At 34.3% G+C, this 13,551-nt stretch overlaps 2 protein-coding genes across 2 annotated transcripts in view; one reads left to right on the top strand and one right to left on the bottom strand.

Annotated features, from left to right (window-relative positions):
• The window catches only part of NMBR (neuromedin B receptor), a 138,480-nt gene extending 132,360 nt beyond the window's left edge, over positions 1–6,120 (bottom strand). The window contains exon 1 of the mRNA XM_074309677.1: positions 6,022–6,120. The gene's annotated coding sequence lies outside the window, so the exon portion shown is untranslated. The remainder of the gene's footprint in view (positions 1–6,021) is intronic.
• VTA1 (vesicle trafficking 1) overlaps positions 1–13,551 on the top strand; it is an 80,616-nt gene that overhangs the window by 60,473 nt on the left and 6,592 nt on the right. Inside the window, exon 7 of the mRNA XM_074309674.1 lies at positions 10,046–10,126. Within this exon, the coding sequence (XP_074165775.1) occupies positions 10,046–10,126 (81 nt within the window). The remainder of the gene's footprint in view (positions 1–10,045; positions 10,127–13,551) is intronic.

The following is a 13,551-nucleotide window of genomic DNA, read 5'->3' as shown; positions in this document are numbered from 1 at the left end:
TTGGGTAGTTGAAGAGAGAAGTAGGAGTCACAAAGCAATTTATTGATCATCTACAAAAGCTCTACTTTCATGTTCATAGACTCAGAAATTAATTTTTACATCACAATCTGTTCCCCCCCCTTCTTCCACATCACAACCTTTAAACCCTGTCGTCCCTGTGGCCTCCAAACCCTTGACCCCTCAATTCTTTTCCAAGCCATCATCCCTGCATCAGCCATGCTCTTCTCCCTTCCTCATCTTGTCCCCTTAATGAACCTATTCAACTCTACAGAGTTCCTTGCTTCTTTATCCTACTCCCATTTTTTGCATTTGTCTTCCTATTCACATGCAGCATGCTGAAAGAAACCAAAGAATATCACATAACTGCAGATTAGGTCCACTCTAGGTTTATGTTACGAGATAGCAATGTATCGCTAAAAAGTTAAGGAAGACACAGAAGACACAAATATAAGAGCTTTCTGCAGTAGTAATATATAGACAGAGGATAAAGTTTGGGATGGAATATAAGTTTGCTGGAATTTATAAAATTTGAGGCGCTCACAGAAAATCATTTCTAGGTTATGCTCCTCAGTTTCATAGTGTTTTTCTACCTTGCTCCAGAAACGCATTCATTCTGGAAGTTCACTGTTGCTCTGGACTTAGGCTTCAGCCCATCCTATGTCTGCTCCCTCTAGTTCACAAGTTCTTTTCAAAAACTTGATTTAAGGAGATCCAAGTCTGTCATATTTTCATTTCTCTCCAAACTACACTACTACACTTTCAATTCCCAGCCTTTCTTTATTCCTGCCACCTCCACTCCATCACCTACACCCCTCTATTTTTATTTCATTTGTATTCCCAGTTCTGAACACCATGCCTGAGACATAGTAAGCACTTATAATGCTTGCACAAAATACAGTGAGCTCTGTCTTTCACCTGTTTGATTCCTTTCCTTTCCCTCCAATTAAAAACTCCTTCAAAGAGATCTAGAAAAATCTAGAAATCGAGAAGAAAAAAAAAAAAAAAAAAAAAAAAAAAAAAAAAAGACAAATCCTGCCTGGGAAATTCAAGAAGGAAAAAAAATCTCTGTGAGCTATTTTTCTAGCTTAAGTCAGCATCCTGCTGTGCACTGATACAAGTAAATGCCAGACTTTATCTTTGATCAGACCACTTTGGATCATTGAAAGGTTGCTAGTTCCCAGCCTGTGTTGACATATGGGGATATCTCAGAAAAGCTACAGCAAGACCAGTCCTGCATTATCTCTAGAAGAATACAGAGCCTGGCTCCATTTTGAGCCTAGAATCAGGAAGAATAAGCAATAATAAAAAAATAAAATCCCACCATTAAAAGTTGTGATGGTAATAGAGACTTTCAAGACAACCCAGGAGTAGAAAATGAAGTCAAAACATTTATAAGCAAATACTCAGAGAAAAACATAGTTTAGATGCAAAGTCAATTAAAATTCTTAAAAAAGCTAAAGTAAGAGGTTTTTGTTTTTGTTTTGTTTTTTTAATAAATGAAATGAGAGCTCTAAAGGAAATTGGGGAGGGGGATTAGAGCTTACAGCTTTCTTCTAGAGAAGAAAGAATTGGAAAAGGAATTAACCATCTTGGCAAAAGAGGTACAAAACCTTGCCTAGGCAACAAACTCCCTGAAAGTAGAAGCCAATGATGCTGAGAAATCAAAATACTGGAAGTAAAATGAAAAAAAATAAAGTTTTTAAGGGAACTAACCAGGAAAACAGCTTTAAGAAAGAGAAATTTAATATTCATTAGACAACCTAACCACTGTGACTAAAAAATTTCAAGAAAGTGAAAATACATACATAAATTCAAAAGTCATCTCCTGAAAGGAGCCTCAATATAAATACTCCCAAGACCATTAGAGCCAAAATCCAGAACTCCGCAGTCCAGAAAAAAGACTTCAGGCAACCAGAAAGAAAGTCAGATTCACACATCATTTAGAAGGAGCAGAAAGTTTGGGTTAAAGCCAAGAACTTTACCAGCAAAATAGTGTGATCTTTTGAGATGGGGGAGATGGGGTTTAATGAAATACTTAATGAGTACTTCCAAGCATTCCTGATGAAAAGATCAGAGCTTCCTAGAAATTTTGAAGTTCAAACATAGAAGTTAAGAGAAAAATGAAAAGCTAATGTGGCTTTCTAAGTTGCTTCCCTCACCCATCCAAAGAAATATCATACATGCCTAATTACTTTGCTGGTTTTTCTAGCTATTTTTTATCACAGGAGTTCACAGTTATTAAATTAACCATAGAAAGCAAGAAGACACCATTTGACTTTGGTCTATAGAAAGCACAGGCGGGAATCAAAGAGAGAATGACCTACAGAAAGTTATACAATGAAAGAAATAATTATTAATAACCAATGATTTGGGGAGACACAAAGAGTTTCTGCTTTTTCTAAAGTTCTCATCTTGAAGCTCAGCCTCTAGAATAGGACTGACATTAGTGGTAGCATTAACATTCTCCTCAATCCAGATATTGATACCCCATCCAACCTTACAAAGAATTTGATCTAAATTGTGTTCTATTCAGACTGGGGGAAACAAGAGGTGGTTCTAGATTCTGTGTCTAGATTTCCCAGAGAATATTTGGAAGTAAATGACATAATCAAGTTACAGCACCACCTCATTAGAATTGAAATGTTCATTCTCTTTCATTGTGAACCAATCATAATTGATTGCTGATTTCAGGAACACCCACTCTTCCAAGAGCATATAAACTCAAGAACTTATAAACAGAGTCCTCAACAATAATTCATTCACCAATAATTCATTCACCTTTGGCACTGGAGAGTGTCACTGACCCTTTTATTAATAAATTGAAGTACCCAGAAACCTATATTTGTTGAACTTTTTGAACTTCCAAAAACCAAGGGGGGAAAGATTTCTGGCAACTGTCAAAGCCTAGATATTTCTCATCTTTAGCCTCACTTCAGGTATAGCACAACTCATCCCATATCTTGTTTGGGGAGGGCGCAGTTCTTTCTTGTTCCAAGGACAGGTTTTCCCTTGTTTAAGATCTAAATCCCTAAAAATACAGGCAGCCTGGTAATGGGAGCCAGTGGATCATACCAAAAATAAGACGCCTCAAAAACTGGGTTCAAGCCCTTCTTCTGACACTGTCTGGCCTTGCTGCCCTGAGCAAGTTGCTTAGACTCTCTGAGGTACTTCATCTGTAAAATGGAGGTAAGTCAGGCTGGAGAGCTGGCCTCAGAGTCAGGAAGACCTACGTTTAAGTACAGCACTGAAGAATATTGGCTTTGCAACCTTCATTTAATTTGTCAGTATCCCAAGCAACTCGACTACAAATTACAGAAAAAGCCCTTGTATGCTGTAGTATAAAAGGAGCTCATATCAGAGAACCCTGTTCTACTTAAATCACAATGTGTGATTTAGTTAGGATAATGTATTAAAATGCTTGGCAGAGCTTTCAAGGCCATCCTAGATTGATAGAAAGTAAAGTCCTTGAGTACAAAAGCTTGTTCCTTATTGTCTTTGTGTTCCCAGTAGTAACAGAGTGTCTGTCTTAAAGTAAGTGCTTAATAAAAATGTTTACTTGATGGATTAAATAACAGTAATAATAATAAATTGTTGACTTATCTGAAAGGCAGTATATGATGCAGGACCAGAACTTGAGAGGTAGGACTAGAAATATAAATCTGGGAATCATCTACATAGGGATGATCATTGAACTCATAGAAGCTGATGAGATTACTAAATGAGATAATACAGAATGAAAAAAAAAGAAGAGATTTCAAGATAGAACCCCTTCTCCCCTTCTCCCCATAGTTAGTGATGATGATACAAAAGAAGAACAAGGAAATGGCACTAAGAACCAGTCGTTCATATACTGCAGTGGTCCTCAAACTTTTTAAATAGGGGGCCAGTTCACTGTCCCTCAGACTGTTGGAGGGCCGGACTATAGTAAAAACAAAAACTCACTGTCTCACCCCTCAGCCCATTTGCCATAACCCAGAGGGCCTCATAAACGTCCTCAGCAGGACGCATCTGTCCAGCTGGTTGTAGTTTGAGAACCCCTGAAGGGAATCCAAAAATAGAGGTGATCAACAATGAAGTCCAAAAAGGATTGAGAAAAGTTTATCATCATCATTAATTAAAAAATCATTGGAAATTCTGAAGAGAATGATTTCAATTGAATATGTAGATAATATTTTGAGTAAACCAAAAGAAAAATATCAGAATGATATTATTGGGCAAATTTAAAGAGTTCTTAGATTAGGATTTTTCTTGATTATTTTTTTTTCTTTTCCTTTCTGTGGTAACTCATTCTCGTATCTCTTACTAGAGAGTGGGAGTTAGATAGCTCCAGAAGTGTCAGAGCAGGTGACAATCAAAATGCTTGTCTCAGAAAAAATGTAATGCATATAAAGAGCTGATTCTTAGAAATCAGATAATTTGGCAACCAGTTTATTTGAATATTCCTAAGCAGTTTTCTGCTATGTGGACTTTGTCTTCTTTCTTTGTGTACTCAGTTCTTTAGAAAAATTATATGGGTACTTTTTAATTTTGGGAGAAATACTTTTGTGACATATTTGTTTCAACTCTTTTTTTCAGAACTTAAGATCCAAACTTAGTTATAAACCAAAACATGAAAATGTAATTTTCCTCTAAAGAGAGTGGGTGATTTTAAATTCTATTCTATTCAAACACTAATCCCTTCTCTTACTCTTCAACTTTTCAGTTATATTTTAGATATTAAAGAATTGTTGGTCATAATTGCTTGATATAAATATGAAACATTTAAAATTTTATAAATATAACAGATGTTTCCCCTCTTTCTAATTTTAAGAATGATTTGTTTTTCCCCATATAAAGGTTCAGGATGCACTTTTATCAAAGGGAAATCCTTAAGATATCTGAAAAGAATAGTATGTGCTATTACAATTTCTACTTCTAACACCAAAGTTGGAGGCAGAGCCGGGTTAAAGGGAGAGAAGGGGCAGGGAGAAAAGATAGACTTTTTAAACAAATAAAGCATTTTCCTTCTGTATTCAAAGCAGTAAATGCATATAAAATACAGAGGACATATTTTCTTCTCTTTTGAAACAAATTGCTTCTGATCCTATTTATGAAAGATTGTAGTGATAAGTCCAAATACAAATGACTGAGATGACTTCTGTAATTAGTGTTTTTTTCTTAAATTACAAATAAAATTACCATCCCATATGAAAATAGTGTCAGGTTTATTACTGTCTTTAAGAATTATCATACTATATTATGACTCACAAACTTCTGCCCAGCTTTTTCAGAACCCTCTGACTCCTGACACAACCTAATTTATCCAGATTTATTTCCTCTACTCCCTTAATTTTATGTCAAGACTTCAACATAGGTACCCCATCCTTATTTTGCTTATGTTGTTTCTCCCTTCCCTCTTCCTCAACAACATATCCTTTCCAGATTAAACAACTATTCCATGATTTTGATTATTCAAATTATGCTGCTCTTTAAAGACTCAGATCAAATTCCATTGACTTTATGAAGTTTTCTCTAACTACTTTAGTCTATATTGAAGTTTGCATATAGATATGCATATATATATTATCTACTAAGTCCTGCTAAATTTGGAGAAACTCATCACCAGGTTGGCCTTGGATAATGAATTTTTTGGACCCAATAACTCTTGAAGACTATCTGCTAAAATATAATGGAGGTTGCAGTCTTCATCAGTGGAAGTGGTTTGCTTGCTGATGAAATTATAAAACATTTATAATATTAATACCTTTGAAGAAAGAGGAATCCCTGCAAAGTACACTTCTTCTGACAAACTAGAAAAGAGTAACTTTGTTCCCTTGATTACCAGGATTTCTTTGTGCCTTGCATATAATAGATGTTTACTAACAAATACTTGTTGCATTATGTCAACTAGTAGCTTGCCATTTTCACACAGTACAAAACCATAAGATTATAGACTTAGAGCTAGAAGGGATCTATAGGTGGGATCAAATCCAATAATTTGTAGATGAGGAAATTGAATCTAAGAGAGGGCAAGTGACCTACCTAAAGTCACCCATAATGAAGGGGGAACTTGTTCCCTTTAAGATTTTCACTCTGAGCAGGGCCAGGAGATCATTATATACTTCAACAACAATCCTATATGATGATAATTCTGTTGGACATGCCTCTCTTCAACCATAAGATGAGCCAAATCACTTCCATTTGTTCAATAATGAATAGAACCAGCCACACCCAGTGAAAGAATCCTGGGAAATGAGTGTGAACCATTACATACCATTTTCAATCCCTCTGTTTTTTGTCCGCTTGTATTTTTGATTTCCTTCACAGGTTAATTGTACATTATTTCAAAGTCCGATTCTTGTGTGGCACAATAACTATGGATATGTATACATATTTAACATGTATTAGTCTACCTGCCATCTGGGGGAGGGGGTGGGGGGAAGGAGGGGAAAACTGGAGCAAAAGGTTTTGCAATTGTCAGTGCTGAAAAATTACCCATGCATATATCTTGTAAATAAAAAACTATTTAAAAAAAAAAAAAAAAAAAAAAAGATTATCACTCTAAGATTGTATCTCTTTTGATCAAGACCCCCTTCCCCCCCCCCCCCCCCCCCCCCGGGCCTCCAAGAGTCCAGACAGAACCCAAACCTTTCAGGATAAGAGAATCAACTCCCATAGAAATTCTAAATTCTCATTCATTTGAGGAATCCTGATCTGATCTGTCCCAGCCCTCCCACCTGGTCTGATCTTCTTGGGCTGTCCCAGCTCCCACTAAAGATATCCAATATAATAGCTTCCCTCCACCAAAGCCTTTGCAGATGGATGTAAGTAGCTCACTTAGCTGCCAGGACCTTCTGTCCATTGAGAAAGCATTCTCTTAGTACAAAACTCCATTTTCCAATAGATTTGCCACTATAGAAGTCAGTCTCTTGGTAAACTGATTTCTATCTAACAATAAACTTTCATTTTGCAACTAATAATTCGGGAACAAGTGAATTCTTTCTCTCCTAAAACCTGCAGCCAATTTAAAGAGGATTCTTAACAACTCTCTTATTGTCACTAAATTCTAGACCACCAGAGATTAAGACCATTCAAACCACATCAATAAGATTTGAGAGAGGCACATTTCCAAAATATATTGAGAACTGACTCTAATTTATAAGAAATCAAACTATTCTCCAATTGATAAATGGTCAAAGGATATGAACAGATAATTTTCAGATGATGAAATTGAAACTATTTCCTCTCATATGAAAGAGTTCCAAATCACTACTGATCAGAGAAATGTAAATTAAAACAACTCTGAGATACCACTACACACCTGTCAGATTGGCTAAGATGACAGGAACAAGTAATGATGAATGTTGGAGGGGATGTGGGAAAACTGGGACACTGATGCATTGTTGGTGGAGTTGTAAAAGAATCCAGCCATTCTGGAGAGCAATTTGGAACTATGCCCAAAAAGTTATCAAACTGTGCATGCACTTTGATCCAGCAGTGCTACTACTGGGCTTTTATATCCCAAAGAAATATTAAAGAAGGGAAAGGGACCTGTATGTGCCAAAATGTTTGTGGCAGCCCTTTTTGTAGTGGCTAGAAACTGGAAAATGAATGGATGCCCATCAATTGGAGAATGGTTAAGTAAATTATGGTATATGAATGTTATGGAATATTATTGCTCTATAAGAAATGACCAGCAGGATGAATTTAGAGAGGTTTGGAGAGACTTATATCAACTGATGCTGAGTGAAATGAGCAAAACCAGGAGATCACTATACACTTCAACAATGATATTGTATGAGGATATATTCTGATTGAAGTGGATATCTTCAACATAGAGAAAATCTAATTCAGTTCCAGTTGATCAATGATGGACAGAAATAACCACACCCAGAGAAGGAACACTCGGAATTGAGTGTAAACTGTTTGCACTATTGTCTTTCTACCCAGGTTACTTATGCCTTCGGAATCCAATTCTTATTGTGCAACAAGAAATTTGGTTTTACACACATATAGTGTATCTAGGATATACTGTAACACATTTAACATGTATGGGATTGCCTGTCATCTAGGGGAGGGAATAGAGTGAGGGAGGGGAAAATTTGGAAAAGTGAATACAAGAGATAATGTGTAAAAAAAAAAAAAAATTACCCATGCATATGTACTGTCAAATATATATAATTATAAAATTAATTAAAAAAAAAAAAAAGATTTGAGAGAGGCAGAGGCAGTGTGAGTTAGGAGTACCTGAATTCAAGTTCCATCTTAGACACTTGCATATCATTTAATATTTCTGGGTTCCAGTTTCTTCATCCATAAAATGAGTGAATTGGGCTGGACCTCTCAGGTCTTTCTAGCTTCACATTCGCGACCTTGTGACTCAAATTCCAGATCTTCCAACTTCAAATCCAAAGTTCTTTAGATTGGATTACTAAGTGATGATAACAGATTCTGTTTATAAGTTTATATATGTATATGTGTGTGTGTGTGTTATATGTACACACAAATGCAATGTTCATGTTCATGTTAATTTAAATAAAAACTTTATCAAGAGTATAAGAACCTGAAAATGTTCAAAGAAACTTAACTACCTTGTGATTTTGTTTTTTAAAAAATAAATTTTTGAGATGAATATAATTTTGTTTTCCATTATAGTTAAATTTTAACATTTTGTATCTTACAACTCCTGAAATGACTGTAAGGGAAACAAGTTTGTCAATAAGAATCTTTGGGATCTTTCTTTCTTCATACTTCTCATAAATATTCATCAAGTTCTGCAACTTTCTGATCTTTTGTCTCATTGAGTTTTATCCTACAGTAAACATTCAGAAAATAAGATGATTTCAAAGTTTCATCAGCATAAACCAAAGGAGTCTAGAATGAGTTACCTTTATGAACCTTTTAGGGAAATGTTAATGGGCTTAAGTAATAGTGAGGGATTTAGTTTAAATGTATATAATTTTTTTTTTTACAGTGTTGTTAAGTAATAGATAAGGCTGTATGTAGAAGGTTATCTCTAAAGAATATATACAAATATCTACTTTATATGACCATCAACTTCAAGTTATTAAGCCACATAATTTCTTGCAGTCTTCATTTCTTGAACTTTATCATTCTTCAAATGTTGTTCTAGATTATATGTCATTAAAAGTTGGATAAGTTTCATGATATAATATATGCCAAGAACTTCTAGCCACAACCTATGTGGAGCCATTTTTCTAGAATTTTAACAATCCTACCTGAAATCATGAATCTAAAACTATTTTCCTGGGACATTTCTATATTTTCGCAAATTGCCCAATTTGAATTCTCTCCTTAATCTATTTTCTTAGTTCCTCTGTGTCACCAAGTTATTACCTCCTACCAGCCACCTCTCGCTTCACAATCCAATCCTAAATTGGTATTTAATCCAGTAATGGGGGTTTATGGCAATCTGTATTTTGAAAGGAAATAGAGTTTTAATAGTTTTCATTAATAATAGTTTACATTTATGTATACTCAAATGTACAATGTACATTATTTCATTTGATCATGTTATTGGTGTTGGGAGGGGAAGGCTCCTTTTGTTTTTAATGTAGCTTGAACTATATTTACACAGAGAAATGATTACCTTTCTTTTCCTTGAATGTTTTTAACCCTAATTAACCCTCCCATTAATCAAAATTGGTAGTTACTAAGATCATCTGTATATGAAATAAATGAGATAGGTTTATTCACAAAACGGAGAGTACTTTGGAACATGTAAATGCAAAGTGATAACAGTACAGGCAAGAAATTAAGAGGACTTTATTTCTATCTTCAGTTATAATTAAAAAGCAGTTTGGAATAATTAGATATATATGACCAAAAAAAATACACCATTGGGAACTTTCTATCAAAAATACATATAAATTCTGAAAGTTTACTTTATCCTTTTATACCTTCCTTATCAAATATATCAAATCAAAATCTATTATGGGCCAGCAAGTAATGGAGAAAAACATCTATGTGATTTCTAGCAGGCTTTCTGAGTTTATAATCAAGGGTTTGACACTTTCATATCTATTTGTACTTTACTGATTTGCAGGTGTAACAGGTAGTACCATCCAACCCACTCCACAGAATATACCAGCTGTTGATCCAGCCCTTTTCAGTACTATGTCGATAGGTAAGTCTGTATTTATTTGATTTGGGTGTATTTTATGAGATATTTATTTTATTTTGCACTTTATTTTTAAAGATAATAGTAAATGAACAATTTCTCCATCATTACATGTTATAGTCCATATATGACTTATCTTTCTTTGTGATTATTGTTCTTGTTTTTTCCTTCAAGATTCATCTAAATTTCTAGAGGCCACTCTTGATCTTTTTTTTTAATATTTTATAAATATCAATGATGTACTTGATCTGTCCATCTGTTATTTCCCTCTCATCAGAGGAGATCCATCTTCTTTTTTGATTATACATTTCCTCAGTGATAACCTTTGTACCATTTTTTACAATTTTGAATTTTAAAATGCAGTATATTTGTGTAACTTTTCAATGTACTTTGGGTCATCTATGATTTTGATACTTCAGAAATTGTGGTATCCCAACATTTGCAACTATAAAAAATATCATGAGACTATTTGTTTGAAAAAGTAGGCAGTTTGCACTGGGAATTAGCTTTGGATTTTTAAAAATATCATATAATTTCTCAGATGCCATCTAGTTTGCTCTCTTTCTTTTATACAAATTTAGGCTCACTTTAGTGGCTATCCACTTGCTTATTGTATTCTGTACAATTGACATTTTTTTAGTTTCGTTTTTTTCCTATATGAACTGTCAGCCTATTTTTAAAAAATCATTGTGAATCTCAGTGAAGGAAACCTTATTATGTTTTTTAAAAGCACAGTATCATCAATTCAATAAACATTCATTAAATGCATGCTGTGAGCTAGACACCATTCTAAGTACTGAAGATACAAATAAGAAAATGAAATATAGTCTCTTCACTCAAGGAGTTGGCAGCATACAAAAGGCAGCAGAAAAAGAGCAAGTAGAAGGGGGCCATGGATCTGCATTCAAGAGTTCACCTGGTGACAAATGGCCAACATGCTATATTTAAAAACATTGTTTCAAGTGAAATAAAAATTGTAAAGTTATTAGTCAATAATCAGTGAGCATTTTATTAAGTCTTTAACTATGTTTCAGGTACTATATTAAATGCTAGGAACTCAAAGAAGGGCAAAAGACAGCCCCTGCCTTTAAGGAGACTCATTTCTCTAATGAGAAAGACAATATTTAAAAAGATGAAAAAGGGGTGGAAGGAAAGCCGCACACTTGGATAAGAAATGATGCCCTATCTGTCCTAAGGGCCCTCTGGGAAAAAGGAGTAAAATATGCTAAGAAGGGCTGAGTTTAAGGGTTGATATGATTTTGAAAAATGATGAGATTCTGATGAAATCCAGGAATGTTATATATAGTACAAATTATTATGTAATTTGGATTTTAAAATTATCCAAGGAGCTTGTTTATGTTTTAATTATTTAACTGGATAATGACCATATCTGTTACTTGCATTTTGTTTTTTCCATTCAAACAGGAAATATAGTGAAATTGCTTGTCAATTCAACCTATTTGGCAGAAATCCAAGATAGGGAAAACTGCTTTTGCCTAATATGACTAAAGTAGATTTTCAGAATTATGTGAAAAGAACGAGCTTTGGACACATTCATTAGGTACAATTATTTTTTCCTTGAAAGTTTCAAAGTTTTGTGAAGATTTTTTGTTACTGATTTTTTTCAAGTATGTTTTCATTAGTATCAAAAAAATGTATCTTAAAGAACTTAGCAAAATGTTCCTCATCAGTTACTTAGCTTCATGAAGCTTATTCATTTATTTTTGACACTGAATCTCCAATATCTAATACAGGATGATCATGGGAGCATTGAATGCATTTTTGTTCCCAAGCTCAAGTCAGCCAAAAGTCTCAGGTCCCCCAATAGTAGGAATTATAGGCTGCAAAACTATGTATATCCATATGCAGTTTAAGTAAGTTTCTTCACCTCTTAGGTGGAACCTAAATTAAGAAAGAGTTTTGGGGCTTATTTATGATCTTTTCAGAAAGTAACAAAAACTATTATTTTATTCTTACATTCTACTTAACGATTTTTCAGATCAATATTTGGCTAAATCTAAGCCATCTAAACCAAACCTTTTGATGGAGGTAATTTGCATTATTAAGCACATCTCTCACACACACACACACACACACACACACACACACACACACTCCTATACATTTTCATTAAGTCTGTGAGAACTGAGTCACTTGGCTCAATGTAACATCTGGACAGGTTTATTTGAAATTGATTCTATTAGTCTAACCCCAGAGTATAGATTGCACTATGCATTCTTTGTTCCTGTTAAGTGATAAAGGTCTCCAGGCAATGTACATTCCTGGTAGAAACTATAATCTTAGCTAGTGAATATTAAAGGCTTGGAGTTCTAGTTTGTTTATTCTAGCTTTCCAAGTTTTATCCGAATCTGATAAGCAAAGGAAGCAAAAGACTGAGAGTTAAGTGGCATTTGAACCTCTTAGAAGCTGGGTAGGGGAAGTTTAAAAAAAAAAAAAAAAAAAAGGAGAAAGCTGGATATTGCCTGAGGTTGTACTAAACCATTTATTAATCAACCAGTAAACATTTATGTTTAGAACCTGTTTTGTTCCAGATACTGTGGGTTATAAAAGAAATAAAAGATAGTTCCTGATCCAAGGACCTTATAGTTTAGTAGGGAAGACAATATGCAAACAAATTTATACAAAGTAAGCTCTGTACAGGATAAATTGGAAATAATTAACAGAGGGAAGGCACAGAAATTAAGATAAATTAGCAAAGAAAGTTTGTCTTCACATTTATTTGTTTAGGGACTTTTTGTTTCCATTCTACTATTAGGCCTGGTTTATTTGATCCCTTCTATAGTCCCAAAAATCATAAAAGTAAAAGTTGGAAATCAACTCAGAGATCATATGATAGGACCCTCTACTCAAGCATGAACTCCTATATAATATCTCCCAGTTAAATTATTATTCAAAAGCTCCAGTGACAGAAAATACTGCTTATCTCCCAAGAAACATATTCCATTCTTAGATAGTTGAATGTATTGGGGGCAGCTTGATAGATTGTCAAGCCTGGAATCAGGAAGACTTGAGTTCAAACACAGTAGCTGTGTGAACCTGAGCAAGTTTGCACTTATCACCATTTGCCACAGTTTTCTCATATGTAGAATGATCTGGAGAAAGAAATGGCAAACCATTCCAATATCTTTGCCAAGCAAACCCTAAATGGGGTTTGAAACTACCCAATAATAATAAGATTTCCATTATATTCATTTAAAATATGCATCCCTGTAATTTCCACACATATATTTATTCTAGGTCTGACCTTCAGATCAATTCTTACTTGTGACATCTTGTTAAATATTCAAAACTCTTTAGTATGCTATTCTAAAATAGTTTTTTCCCCTAGTCTTAACTTTCCTAGTCCCAATTTCTTGAGTCAATTTTCATATGAAATAGTTTGTAGACTTCTTATTACAGGAGTTAAAGTG

The sequence above is a fragment of the Sminthopsis crassicaudata genome, chromosome 4, assembly GCF_048593235.1.
Source record: "Sminthopsis crassicaudata isolate SCR6 chromosome 4, ASM4859323v1, whole genome shotgun sequence".
Lineage (NCBI taxonomy): Eukaryota > Metazoa > Chordata > Mammalia > Dasyuromorphia > Dasyuridae > Sminthopsis > Sminthopsis crassicaudata.
Note: the sequence above shows the minus strand (reverse complement) of the source record. Positions and strands in the feature narration are given on the sequence as shown.